A 12789-nucleotide genomic window follows, 5' to 3' on the forward strand; every position below is an offset into this window, starting at 1 on the left:
AAAAGCAGTACAATAATAGAAATGTATGTAATCATGGGTATCATTGTAATTGTATTGACCCAGAAAATAAAGAAAACATATATTTTTATACCGTAAAGTTTACCACGCGAAACGAAACACCCCAAATTTGCAAAATTATGATTTTATTAAAATTTCCTTACACAAAAAATTATTTTTTGGGTATACCATACATATTAGGGTAAAATTTGTGATGTCTTTACAAAGTAAAACTGGTGACGCAAAAAACAAGCCCTCATATGGGTCTGAGAATGGAAATGGAGTTATGAATTTTAGAAGGCGAGGCGGAAAAAACTAAATCGCAAAAATAAAATTGGCTGCATCCTTAAGGTGAAAATGGGCTGAGTCCTTAAGGGGTTTAAAGGGTACTCCAGTGGAAAACATTTTCTTTAAAATCAACTTGTGCACTTTCGAGGACACCAATCTTGTTGCTACTTCCAAACTGCAAGATTTTTGACAGCTTGTAAAATGCTATTGCTTCTTCACTTACCAGCTTTTACCCAAGATGTTATTTACCATCAGGTAGCATTTGTTTACCCATAGTCATCCATGTTGCCGTAGTATTGAAATTAACTTTGCCTTAAAAATGAAACTGAGAACTCCATAGATAGAGGGATTTTAGGGCTCTTAGACAGTGTTATACAAACTTTTTGGGCTATTGGTAAAGTATAGGTTCAGACGGAACTAGTTTGATACAAACCAAAGTTTTTGCCACAGTATGGCGTACAGGCTGAACCAAAAGTTTGAAATATGTGCTCATCAATATTTTTAGGAGTATTAGAAGTGTTTTTTTTTTCTATAAACAATGCCGAAGTACTGTAATACCAGACATAGCCTACAGAATATAGTGGCACATTTTATGAGAGTCTTTTATCGATTAGTATATATAATTCATTTACACATTTACACATTTGTTTTAACTCAATATGGTGTAGGGACCTTTTAATTTTTTTCACATTTTGTGTCTGTTAACAGTTGTATAGTTCTGCAGATGTGTAAAATTTCTGTAAGGCATAAGCATAATTCCTTTTACTTTATTAATACAATTTTATTTTTTTTAAATCTTAAGGCCTCTGCCTTGTCAGTTAAGTCCTGTGATCCAAAGTCTCCATTCCCTAAACACTCTGGTATAGCAAGCTGTTGTGTCCACAAGGGATTGGAAAGAAAATTGTGTCTTGCTGCCTTAAATCAAGCTCCAAAAGAATTTCCAACCTATGTGGAACAATCTAATGAAGAAGTATGTAAAGCCTTTAGGACTGATGCACAAACTTTTTCCACAAAGTAAGTAAAAACAGATTATGCATTTTATTTTCAAAAAAGTGGGTGTGAAAATACTATAGACTTTCTAGCACCAGTACTTTAATTGAGATAACAGGTGATACATTGAAAGGAAAACTCATCAATGTCAACGTACTAACCTGTTAGTACTGGTGTGTAGTGCTGCTGACACTGATGATACCCATACCTAACTGATCCCGTTCTGTGGTCCCATTGTCCCGCTATCTTCCTCCATATCTTCCTTCCCAGAGCTTGCTTGGGGCACCGCTGCTGTTTCTCAGGCCTGCTCGCAGTGGGTACCAGCAGCAGAGACATCAGGAAGCTCCGCCTGTGCCCCAAGCCGGCTCCAGAACGGAAGATATGGAGGAAGATGGTGGGACAATAGGACCACGGAACGGGATCAGGTAAATATGGTTGTCATCAATGTAACTCGCACTACACATCTGTACCATCAGGTTAGTTCAGGTACCACTGATGACAGTTTTCCTTTCAATGATGTATATTGTAGCATACCTTCCTAGCTCATTGGCTTCTGCAGCACTGACAGTACCGCTCAGTGTCAGTGTCATTGAGAGTGGGGCTGGTTGTAGTCATAACATAAAATAATATTGCCTCTAAAAGGAACATTTTGGAAAAAAGGGTTAGATGTGTACTCAAGAAAAAAGAGAACAAACACTGTAGCACCAATAGTTAGTAAATTTAAGTGAATCGCCCTTTCTGCTGCTAAAAGTTGGATAGCTGTTGGGATACAAAAGCAAACTGTACATTTCCTGGAGCTGATGGTTATTGACAAACATTAAATCACTTTTTATTTCTCAGTCAAGTGTCAAGGAGATGGGGATGAGCTGCTCCCAGCCCTTCCTTTATTTTAAGCATATCCCTGCACATCAATCAAGGAGAGCTTGGAAGTGAAGACAAAGTCTAAGATGCTAAGATGTGGCACTTGAGCAGTACAGCGCCACCTCCTTGACTCTTGGCTTAGGAATATAAAAGGTAAATTTATAAATTTGGCAACCACTATTGGCTCCAGACAAGATCCAGTTTGCTTTCATACCCTAACAGCTATCTAATGGTGTCTGCAGCTCTTAGCAAACATAGCTGACAGATTCAACTTAAGCTCTATTTAGTAGATCACCTAGGGGAGGTGTTCAGAAATTGAGGATTTCTAGTGCATCTGTCACTTTGAGGATAATGTCCAACATGCCGTATTTACTGCTGTGTATTTTTCTACCCATTTAAGTAAATGGGTAGCAAAATCAGCTGCATATTTGTCTACCCCAGGACTTCAATTGGTTGAAAAATATGCAGCAGCAAATAAGCAGCAAAATACAGAACATATGACCCTACCCTTATTAGACTTGTGAAGCTGCATACACAGTGCAGTAGGGCTTCACAAGCCTACTCCAGCGGTACACCTTCTGCACTAGGCACTAATTCTGCACATGGTTCATCTTCTGCACAAGGCACTACATAGGGATACCTTTATTGGATTATCTTCCACACTTACTGTCACCTGTATTGTCTTTACTGCCCCCCCCCCCCCCCCCCTGTGATGTCCTTTCTACAAAAGGAGACACTGGTTCCATAATAAAGAGAGATTGATTTTTATACCTGAAGACTGGTGTTGCCTGGTTCTTTGGATAAGGGGATGCAATAATCTCTAGGTCTCTGGTCAGTCCGTCACAGGCGATATAGGTTTAAAGACCCGAAGCATAGTTGACCTCGTTCCCTGCCTCTTCGACTGTTCGGGTCCACTTCTGGACAGGTTACAAAATAGTTTTTTGTGGATATATATTATCAGCACTGGTGTTGCTAGAGTAGGCTTACCGTCTATATTACTTTAAAGAAATGGAAGGGGTAGGGTTAGTTTATCTTGTTTGTTGAAACTCAAACCAAAAAAGCTTACGTTTGTCATCAATATGTATGGATTATTTGATACAGCACCAAATATATCATGTTATTCTGCTTCCTTTCAGATTTTTATATGAATATTCTAGTAATTATGCACAAACTCCACTTCCTGTTATCATTAATTCCACAGTAAGCTACTTGAGCATGGTAAAGGATTGTTGCACATCTGACAAGTCTACATCATGTTTTCTAAGAAAGGTAGTTCTTTTTTTTTTTTTTATATATTTTATTCTTTAAAAATTGCAGTTATTGCTACCATTGATGGTATAAACAGAAGTGGTATGCAGTGCCTCAAAAAATTCAGTTTTCAGCATATAGCACTATATAGCATCAATTTTACATGGTCACATTTGTAGCACACACTCCTCTGGGCATTAAAGGGGTACTCCAGTGCTTAAACATCTTATCCCCTATCCAAGGGATAGGGGATAAGATGCCTAATCGCGGGAGTCCCGCCGCTGGGGACCCCCGGGATCTTGCTCACGGCACCCCGTTTGTAATCAGTCCCCGGAGCGTGTTCACTCTGGGACTGATTACCGGCTACTTCAGGGCGGTGGCCTGTGACGTCACGCCCCCGCCCCCGTATGATGTCACGCTCCGCCCCTCAATGCACGCCTACGGGAGGGGGCGTGATAGCTGTCACACCCCCTCCCGTAGGCTGGCATTGAGGGGCGGAGCGTGACATCACACGGAGGCGGAGGCGTGACGTCACACGCCGCCCGCCCTGTAGTCGCCCGTAATCAGTCCCGGAGCGAACACGCTCCGGGGACTGATTACAAACGGGGTGCCGCGTGCAAGATCACGGGGGTCCCCAGCGTCGGGACTCCCGCGATCAACCATCTTATCCTCTATCATTTGGATAGGGGATAAGATGTCTAAGCACTGGAGTACCCCTTTAACCTTAAATACTATGCCTAAATTATCCTTAGACAACATATATATGTCCTCCATATACACTCAATGTTTGCAGGGAGCATATAAAAAAGGTCAGGAGTCAAACCTACTCCATAATTTGCAGCTGCTGGCTGCTTTTAGCAAAGACAACAATGAGAGCTAGCTCAGAATCCACTTATTTAACCCCTTAAAGGGGTACTCTGGTGGAAAACCTTTTTTTTTTATCAACTGGTGCCAGAAAGTTAAATACATTTGTAAATTACTTCCCCTTAGGGGACTTTTAGGAGGAATCATTAGATTCCTTATACAGTTCAATGTGGTTCCACAGAAACACATTGATCTGTGTGCTCTGCGCTCGATTGATAAAGCCTGGTCCTGCCAGGCTTTATCATTTTCAGAGCCGCAGCCAGCACAGGACATGAGGTAAGCCCTCCGGCTACCTCCACAGTGGATCCCCCCACGATCGCGCTGCGGAGGGGAGTCGATCCACTCCAATGGACCACCAGGGAGCAGTTCAAGGTACCTTTTGATGCCGCTGGCAGCTTTGACAGGGGTGATCTAAAGGGTTAATAGCCGCCCACAGCGATCGGCACATGTCGGCTATTAACGCCGGCCCTCAGCTACAAGAAGCAGCTGGGGGCCGGCCGGTATGGCATGGGCTCGAGACGGGAGCCCGCGCAATACCTGCTTAACGGTACATGGAAGTGTATACACGTCCATGGTCATTAAAGGACAAACGCAGCGCAATATACACTTATCCCCTATTTACAAGATAGGGGATAAGTGTTTGATCGCGGGGGGTCCGACTGCTGGGACCCCCCGAGATCTCCCTAATGGGGCGCCGCCATTAGCGCTCATAGTGAGCGATAAGGCGCGTAGCGTCGACCATCCCCATATAGTTCTATGGGGGAGCCGGGGAGGCACGAATACTGCCTCCCTGCCTCTCCCATAGAGATGCATGGAGGAGGCATGTCGGCCGCAACATCATGCTGCGGCCCCGTACAGAAGATCGTGAAGGGTCCCAGCGGTCGGACCCCCCGCGATCAAACACTTATCCCCTATCTTGTAGATAGGGGATAAGTGTATATTGCGCTGCAGTTGTTCTTTAAAGGGGTTAAACACCTAGATATCGCTGCTATTAGTGATGGTGGCATCTAGATGGTAGGAAGCCATTTCTCATCGCCATTTTTCCCCCTGAGGTGCAGTGGTGGGTTGCACATGTCATGGCAGGCTGTAATAAGGCCTGAACCCAAGACCCTAGTACTGCAAGGCAACATATTGATACTGAAATTGTAATTTTTGCTGACTTTTGTTTTTTCCTTTGTTAGAGACTCGAAAGGCAGCCGCTTCATTTACTTACAGTAATGTCAAACAGGCTATGTTCTCGATTTGCCACTTATGGGGAGGATAAATTAAAATTCAGGTACAAAATTTAATTATTAAATTTATCTCATGTTTACCTTCTCAGAAACTATCTGTTGCCTGTTTCCTTATGCATGAAGAAGGTCTACAAGTCCATTGCAAGATTTGGTTGTCAGAATGTTTGAAGATAAATGTAATCTTTTCAATTTGATGATATATTATTTGAACAAAATCCTAACTGGTGTCCTGTCAATTTGGATGGAGGCTTCTTAATGTAAGGTAGCTAGAATTAATAGTGGAGTATTCAATTTATCTTGAATATCCCACTATGGTGCTAATTGGTCATGAACATCATGGATATCTTTTTTACCTTAAACATTTTTTCGTTTATTTCCTTCTCTTGCTTGACAAAGGCTCTTGGCCGAAACATTGCACATGTACATTTTATGGTGTGAAATAAATCTGAAGCCTTCTTGACATCCGAATCTCTAACGTTCATTTTTCTGTGACCATTCACTGTGTGGTACTGGTGGTGGCAGATACACAGCATCACAGCTTTTAGTCATGTAACTTTGGCTGTGACGTAACACAGGATGAATAATGTAACACCATTTTTACCATTTTTTTTGCTTGCCCATGCTCCTATCTATGTCCGCCCCCCCCCCCCCCCCCCACACACACACACACTTATTTCTATAAGATTTCAATTTTTCGGTGCTATGCTATCTAGAAAAGCAAAATAGACCTGGTAGGTCCATTATTGTTCTTTGGGACACCATGAATGTATAATTGATTTTATTCCTATGATTGTACTACAAGTATATGTAGGCATAGAAATTCTGCTCCAATCTCCTCTGCTTGGAATATTTTAGATAAATATCTCCTGTTTTTTGTTTTTCTCCTTTGACCAGTGCTGCCATAATGTTCAGTCAAAAAGTTCCTTCTGCTGATCCTAAGGATGTGATGACAATTGCAGAACAAGGAACCCAAGTGCTTTCCAACAGCTGTGGATTCCATACAGAGAAGAACATTGAAAATGAGGTACAGCTTATATCTTTGGAGATATGTTTTGTTGTAAAGTTACACTAACATGATGTCAAGGTAGCCAGAATACTTTGCAGCTAGCAGCAAGATCACATGACTGCAGGTTAGCCAATCATTGCTTGCATTTTGTGACATACAGCTCACAGGCCAATCAGGAGACAGCAACAATTGGGTTAAAGAGACTGATTAAACTCTATGCATGGCATTGAAGGCACCATCTTGGAGAGACAGTGAGCAGTGTACAGAGAAACTCACTGTGGAACTACTGATTCAAGAAAGCCTTCACAAAAACAATGCAAAGCAAGCTGAGCAAAGCACTGTACAGTGGGCTGGACATGCACAGTTTCCCAATGTGCACATGCGCCAGACTCCACGAAAGTGCAGACTAAAAGTAAAAAATTCTAGACAGGAAAAAAAAATCAGCATAGAAAATGTAAATGAATAAAAAATACATTAATACAATACTGTAAATGCATAAATACAATACTATAAATAGAAAGCAACCATCATATCATGCATGTGAAAAAGTTACTGCACTCATTACACAATAAAGTTACCAAACATTCCTAAAATTATAGTCTGCCCTGCTACCTCTGAATCACATTATTGAAATCCTAACTAGTTTAGTTAAGGATTCCAATATCTCAGGAAACCAGTTCAACACCATGTGACGACATGCTATTACAATATGTTTTTACTCTTGTCTACTAAAGCTGCCCTCTGTGAGTGACTGATCAGTTGTTCCACAAGTACTACTACTCCAATTCTTCTGCATTCAATAGTGAGTAATTACTCATTATTACTTTCTTTTCTGCTCTATTTTAAGACCTGGGCAACGAATAAACTAGAGATGGGCAATTTTTTGAAAAATTCGGTCGATTTGCTGAATTATCTGAAAAAATTTTGATCGGTCCAAATTTATTTGCAGCGCATTGCTATTAAAAACATATATTTCTGGCCTACAGAGAGCCTCAATAGGGGTGTAGAACACTTTGCCTTGCTGTAACACGCATAGGGTGTGTGCTGGGTTAGTGAAATAATACTGTCTTTCAGTATGACATGCAGATCAGAGTGTCGCTATTAGAATCACTGTCGCAGAGCGGCACAATGACAGAGCCTGGAGGTGGCATCAGTATGAGGTGAACATGTAGTGGCTGAATGACACAGCCTGGAGGTGGCAGAAGCATGAGGAGACCATATAGTGGCTGAAAGACACATCCGAGAGGCGGTGGAAGCATGAAGAGACCATATAGTGGCTAAATGACACAGCGTGGAGGTAGCAGCAGCGTGAGGAGACCATATAGTGACTGAATGACACAGCATGGAAGTGGCGGCAGCATGAGGATACCATATAGTGGCGGCAGCATGAGGAGACCACAAAGTGGCTGAATGATACAGCATGGAGTTGGCGGCAGCATATAGTGGCTGAATGACACAGCGTGGAGGTGGCGGAAGCCTGAGGAGACCATATAGTGGCTGAATGACACAGCGTGTAGGTGGCGGCAGAAATAGTTGACTATATAGTGGCTGAATGACAGCCTGGAGTTGGCGGAAGCATATAGTGGCTGAATGACACAGCATGGAGGTGGCGGCAGAATGAGGAGAACATATAGTGGCTGAATGACACAGCCTGGAGTTTGCTGCAGCATTAGGAGAACATATAGTGGCTGAATGACACAGTGTGGAGGTGGCGTCAGCATGAGGAGAACATATAGTGGCTGAATGACACAGCCTGGAGATGGAAGCAGCATCAGGAGTCCTGAAAGTGACTCGGTGACAGAGTGGTGTGGTGGGTGGCAATACCAGTACCCGGTGAAAAAGGTGGGTGAAAAAAGGAGAACTTGACATGAGATGTGTGTCATCACGCGGGTGGCAGCATCAGAATAGTAGCAGAGGCAGGTAGGCAGAAGAAAACGGTCTCTTTTGTAAAAGTGTTAGTGTGCATAAGTAAGTATTGAGGATATGCATCACGTAAAACACCATGTGCCACCTACACCCCCAAGTATTGATGTGATACAAACACCTCTAAAAGGTGGAAAGGAACAACGTATAGTCCATTGTAGTTGGTGGGGGTAAACACTTCCCCTGTAAGGCCCTACTCTCGCATTTTTAATTCCTTTCATGGCAAGTGTTACTCACCTAAAAAGGGTTGCCCCACAAAGGAACCTCCCCCTATTTCCACCTACAAATACTGCCATTTCCCAGGGTTTTTAGGTGGAAATAGGGATTGATTTCTGTGTAGGGCCACCCTTTTTAAGACTAGTAACACTTTCCTCGAAAAGGTGGAAGGGAGCAATGTATTGTCCATTGTAGCAGGTGGGGGTAAAAACTTCTCCTGTAAGGCCCTACTCTCGCCCTATTAATTCCCTTCTTGGCAAGTGTTACTCACCCTAAAAATGGTGGCCCACACAGGAAACTCTCTCTATTTCCACCTAAAAATCCTGGGAAATGGCAGTGTTTGTAGGGGGAAATAGGGAGAGGTTCCTGTGTGGGGTCACCCTTTTTAAGGTGAGCAACATTTGCAATGAAGGGAATTAATAATGCAAGAGTAGGGACTTACAGGGGAAGTTTTTAACCCTGCATCTAATTCTGACACAGCAGATCACTGATTGGTATCTGGATGGCTCCCTTGCATTCAATCCAGGGGCTCCTTACTCCCCAGCCAAAGTCCAAAAATAGTATACAGAAATGAAAGCACAACAAATTGGGATAGCAGATATCCAATTCTTTATCCAAAAAATTGTTCCACTGTAGTACAACCAGGCATGTATGGACAAAAATAGAGGCTATTCACCCAGTGACGAAGTAGTAGTAAATTGATCAGGCACTAGTAGAATTCATAGTAGTAAATTGATCAGGCACTAGTAGAATTCATCTGCCTCCACCGAGGTCTGTTTCTCGCCATGATTAGTAGCATCTCCAGCGGGATAGAAGTCGTGCTGCTTAGTGCATCCGAGTGCCGACCATCAGCCAGACGACGTTTCAGGAGATGGACTGTCCCTTTCTCAAGCCTCACGTGACATCCACCACCATGTTTAATTATATTGCACCTCTCACGAGAATATTAGTTCTAAGGTAAAGTAGAAAAATACATAAAAACATTAGTAGATATCATACCCGTTAAAAACATTCCTAAAGAGTAAAGCAAATATGAAAAAGAAGAGATGATCCGGCTCTGCAGGTAAAAAATTGAATTTATTGGCACCCACCACAGGAAAACATGGATAAAAGTAACGCATTTCAAGCGCCAAACACTGCGCTCTTAGTCAAGAGCGCAGTGTTTGGCGATTGAAACCCGTTACTTTTATCCATGTTTTCCTGTGGTGGGTGCCATAAATTTGAGTTTTCACCTGCAGAGCCGGATCATCTCTTCTTTTTCATATTCGCTTGTGGCCGACACAGTCCGGTGTCGTGGATCCGCTGCTCCGAGTGTCCGGGCTGGGTGAGCTGGAGCTTTCTCTCTGTCTAAAGAGTAAAGCAGTATTACAAAAATACATTGAACAAGCAGTTCTCATTAATTCCATTAGGGGCTTGCGTTCCTAGCTTCTGAATCCAATATACTTCTCATTTTAGTAAGTTCTTCTTAGTTAACCCTTCCTGTTCTTCATTCTCTATTTCTTCAAGTACCATTCACTTTAGATAACAAACCTGGTGGCTATATTCAAAAAAATGTCTCGCCATACTAATCTAACCAAATTTATCTTTCTTCTCTTCGTCTTTTTTCTTTATTTCCACTTTCTTCTTATAGTTTCTAATTGAACTTTTGTGCTCATTTAGTCTAATTTTCACATTTCTAGATGTCTGGCTCATTCTGACATTCCACAAGAACATCTTATTAAATAAATAAAATGTTTAGTTTCACATGTAAAAAAACATTTCATCGAGATACGTGTACTTTTTGTGGAATGTGTCACTGTGTCGCCCTTCATGATCCCATTATAATTCTGACAAGATCTACAGGGGAATGTTCCTCTATTTTTCGCCTTCTGGAACATCTGTTTGGATTCTTTCTTCTGTCCGAAATCCGATCTCATAACATGATTTGATATTAATTTTCCCTTTTTTTATATGGACATTGGACATTCTTTAACCCCTTGGGGACGGAGCCCATTATGACCCCAAGGACGGGAGCATTTTTTGCAAATCTGACCACTGTCACTTTAAGCATTAATAACTCTGGGATGCTTTTACTTATACATTTGATTCCGAGATTGTTTCATGACATATTCTACTTTATGGTAGTGGTAAATTTTCGTCAATACTTGCATCATTTACTGGTGAAAATTTCAAAAATTTGATGAAAAATTTGAAAATTTTGCATTTTTCTAACTTTGAAACTCTCTGCTTGTGAGGAAAATAGACATTCCAAATAAATCATATATTGATTCATATATGCAATATGTCTATTTTATGGTTACATCATAAAGTTGACAGGTTTTTACTTTTGGAAGACATCAGAGGGCTTCAAAGTTCAGCAGCAATTTTCCAATTTTTCCCCACATTTTCAAAATCGGAATTTTTCAGGGACCAGTTCAGTTTTGAAGTGGATTTGAAGGGCCTTCAAATTAGAAATACCCCACAAATGACCCCATTATAAAAACTGCACCACTCACCCTCCAGCTACACCCCCAGCTCACTTCCCTGGAATCTCTATGTGTGCAACAAGCACCGGTGTATCGTCCAGTGAGTGCCCTGTATGGCCTTTTCATGGACCTTCACCGTGACCCCCCCCCCCCTGCCCTTTCGGACTGGCTGGGAGCGAGAGTTGGGTCAAGAGCTCACGGATGGAGAGTGGGAGATGGCTGTGACTTTGTGCCACAGGACTTCCATTTCTTGTAAAGCACGTGAAACCAATTATAAAATTCTGTCTCAATGGTACAGAGTCCCGGCCCTCCTCTCCCAGATGTATCCCTCCCTTCCTGATGTGTGCTGGAGGTGTGGCTCTCAGGGAGGAACGATGTCTCATGTATGGGTTTCCTGTCCCGTGATACCTTCTGGACACAGGTACTAGATATTATACACCGTTTGACATCCACGTCCCTCACTCGCCACCCGAAGCCGCTCCTTCTCAATATACTGCCTGGCCCTGTCTCTCGTTGGTCCAAATCTCTGCTGAGATTCCTCCTACTAGTGGCCCGTACGGTCATCCCTAGACTCTGGAAGTCCCCCGTACCGCCGACCCTCTCGTCTTGGCTTCGGGAAGTTACCCACCTACATAAGATGGAGGAGCTCATGGCATACTCCTATGACAAAACAGTCAAACATGTATCCATTTGGCATCCATGGAAGGAGTTCTCCTCCTCAGCCGAATTCCGTTCTCTCTATTCGACATCTTAACTACTGTCTGCCCCGCAGATCCTGCACAAATCATGCAGTCTGGTGACCCTCATACATTTCAACCCACCTACCCTGCCCTCACATATACCTGCTCTGGTCGCGTTGGACTGGTTGCCGGAAGGGTTTCGTCAGGTGAGTGGCTCTGTCTAAGTCTCCTCCCGCTCTCTTTTCTGAGGTTCTTCTGCTCTTCCCCACCCCCTGCCCAGTCTTCCTTTCTTTACCCTTCTTTTCCATGCTCCCTACTTTCTCCCCCCTCCCATTGGAGAGGCTCCCCCATTATCCCATATCACTCTCACTGGTTCTTGATTATTACCTATTCATTCTATCATCCCGGGATTCCACGTAGGAGCAACAATGGGATTTTGGAGAGTGAATTTTGCAGAAATGGTTTTTGGGGGGCATGTCACATTTAGGATTTCCCTATGGTGCCAGAACAGCAGAAAAAAACCCACATGGCATACTATTTTGGAAACTACACCCCTCAAGGCAAGTAACAAGGAGTCCAGTGAGCCTTAACACTGCACAGGTGTTTGAAGATTTTTCGTTAAAATCGGATGTGCAAATGAAAAAAAAAATCTTTCACTAAAGTGCATTTTCCCCCCCCAAATTTACCATTTTTACAAAAGGTAATGGGAGAAAATGCCCCCCAAAATTTGTAACCCCATCTCTTCTGAGTATGGAAATATCCCATGTTAGGACGTAAAATGCTCTGCTGGCACACTACAATGCTCAGAAGAGAGGGAGCGACATTGAGCTTTTGGAAAGCAAATTCATTTGGAATGGTAGTCAGGGGCCATGTGCGTTTACAAAGCCCCCCGTGGTGCCAGAACAGTGGACCCCCCCACATGTGACCCCATTTTGGAAACTACACCCCTCACAGAATTTAATAAGGGGTGCAGTGAGTATTTACACCCCACTGGCGTTTGACAGATCTTTGGAACAGTG

General features: G+C 42.8%; 1 protein-coding gene and 1 long non-coding RNA gene across 3 annotated transcripts in view; one reads left to right on the forward strand and one right to left on the reverse strand.

Annotated features, from left to right (window-relative positions):
- Positions 1 to 12789, forward strand: part of GC (GC vitamin D binding protein) — a 74225-nt gene that overhangs the window by 27914 nt on the left and 33522 nt on the right. For both annotated transcript variants that reach the window (XM_056551853.1, XM_056551846.1), the window contains 4 exons: positions 1088 to 1299; positions 3273 to 3405; positions 5430 to 5524; positions 6375 to 6504. In XM_056551853.1, coding sequence (XP_056407828.1) covers positions 1088 to 1299; positions 3273 to 3405; positions 5430 to 5524; positions 6375 to 6504 — 570 coding nt within the window. The remainder of the gene's footprint in view (positions 1 to 1087; positions 1300 to 3272; positions 3406 to 5429; positions 5525 to 6374; positions 6505 to 12789) is intronic.
- The window catches only part of LOC130362910 (uncharacterized), a 158783-nt gene continuing 155135 nt past the window's right edge, over positions 9142 to 12789 (reverse strand). The window contains exon 4 of the long non-coding RNA XR_008891627.1: positions 9142 to 9577. This is a non-coding gene — a long non-coding RNA (uncharacterized LOC130362910). The remainder of the gene's footprint in view (positions 9578 to 12789) is intronic.

This window comes from Hyla sarda, chromosome 1, assembly GCF_029499605.1.
Source record: "Hyla sarda isolate aHylSar1 chromosome 1, aHylSar1.hap1, whole genome shotgun sequence".
NCBI classification, from domain to species: domain Eukaryota; kingdom Metazoa; phylum Chordata; class Amphibia; order Anura; family Hylidae; genus Hyla; species Hyla sarda.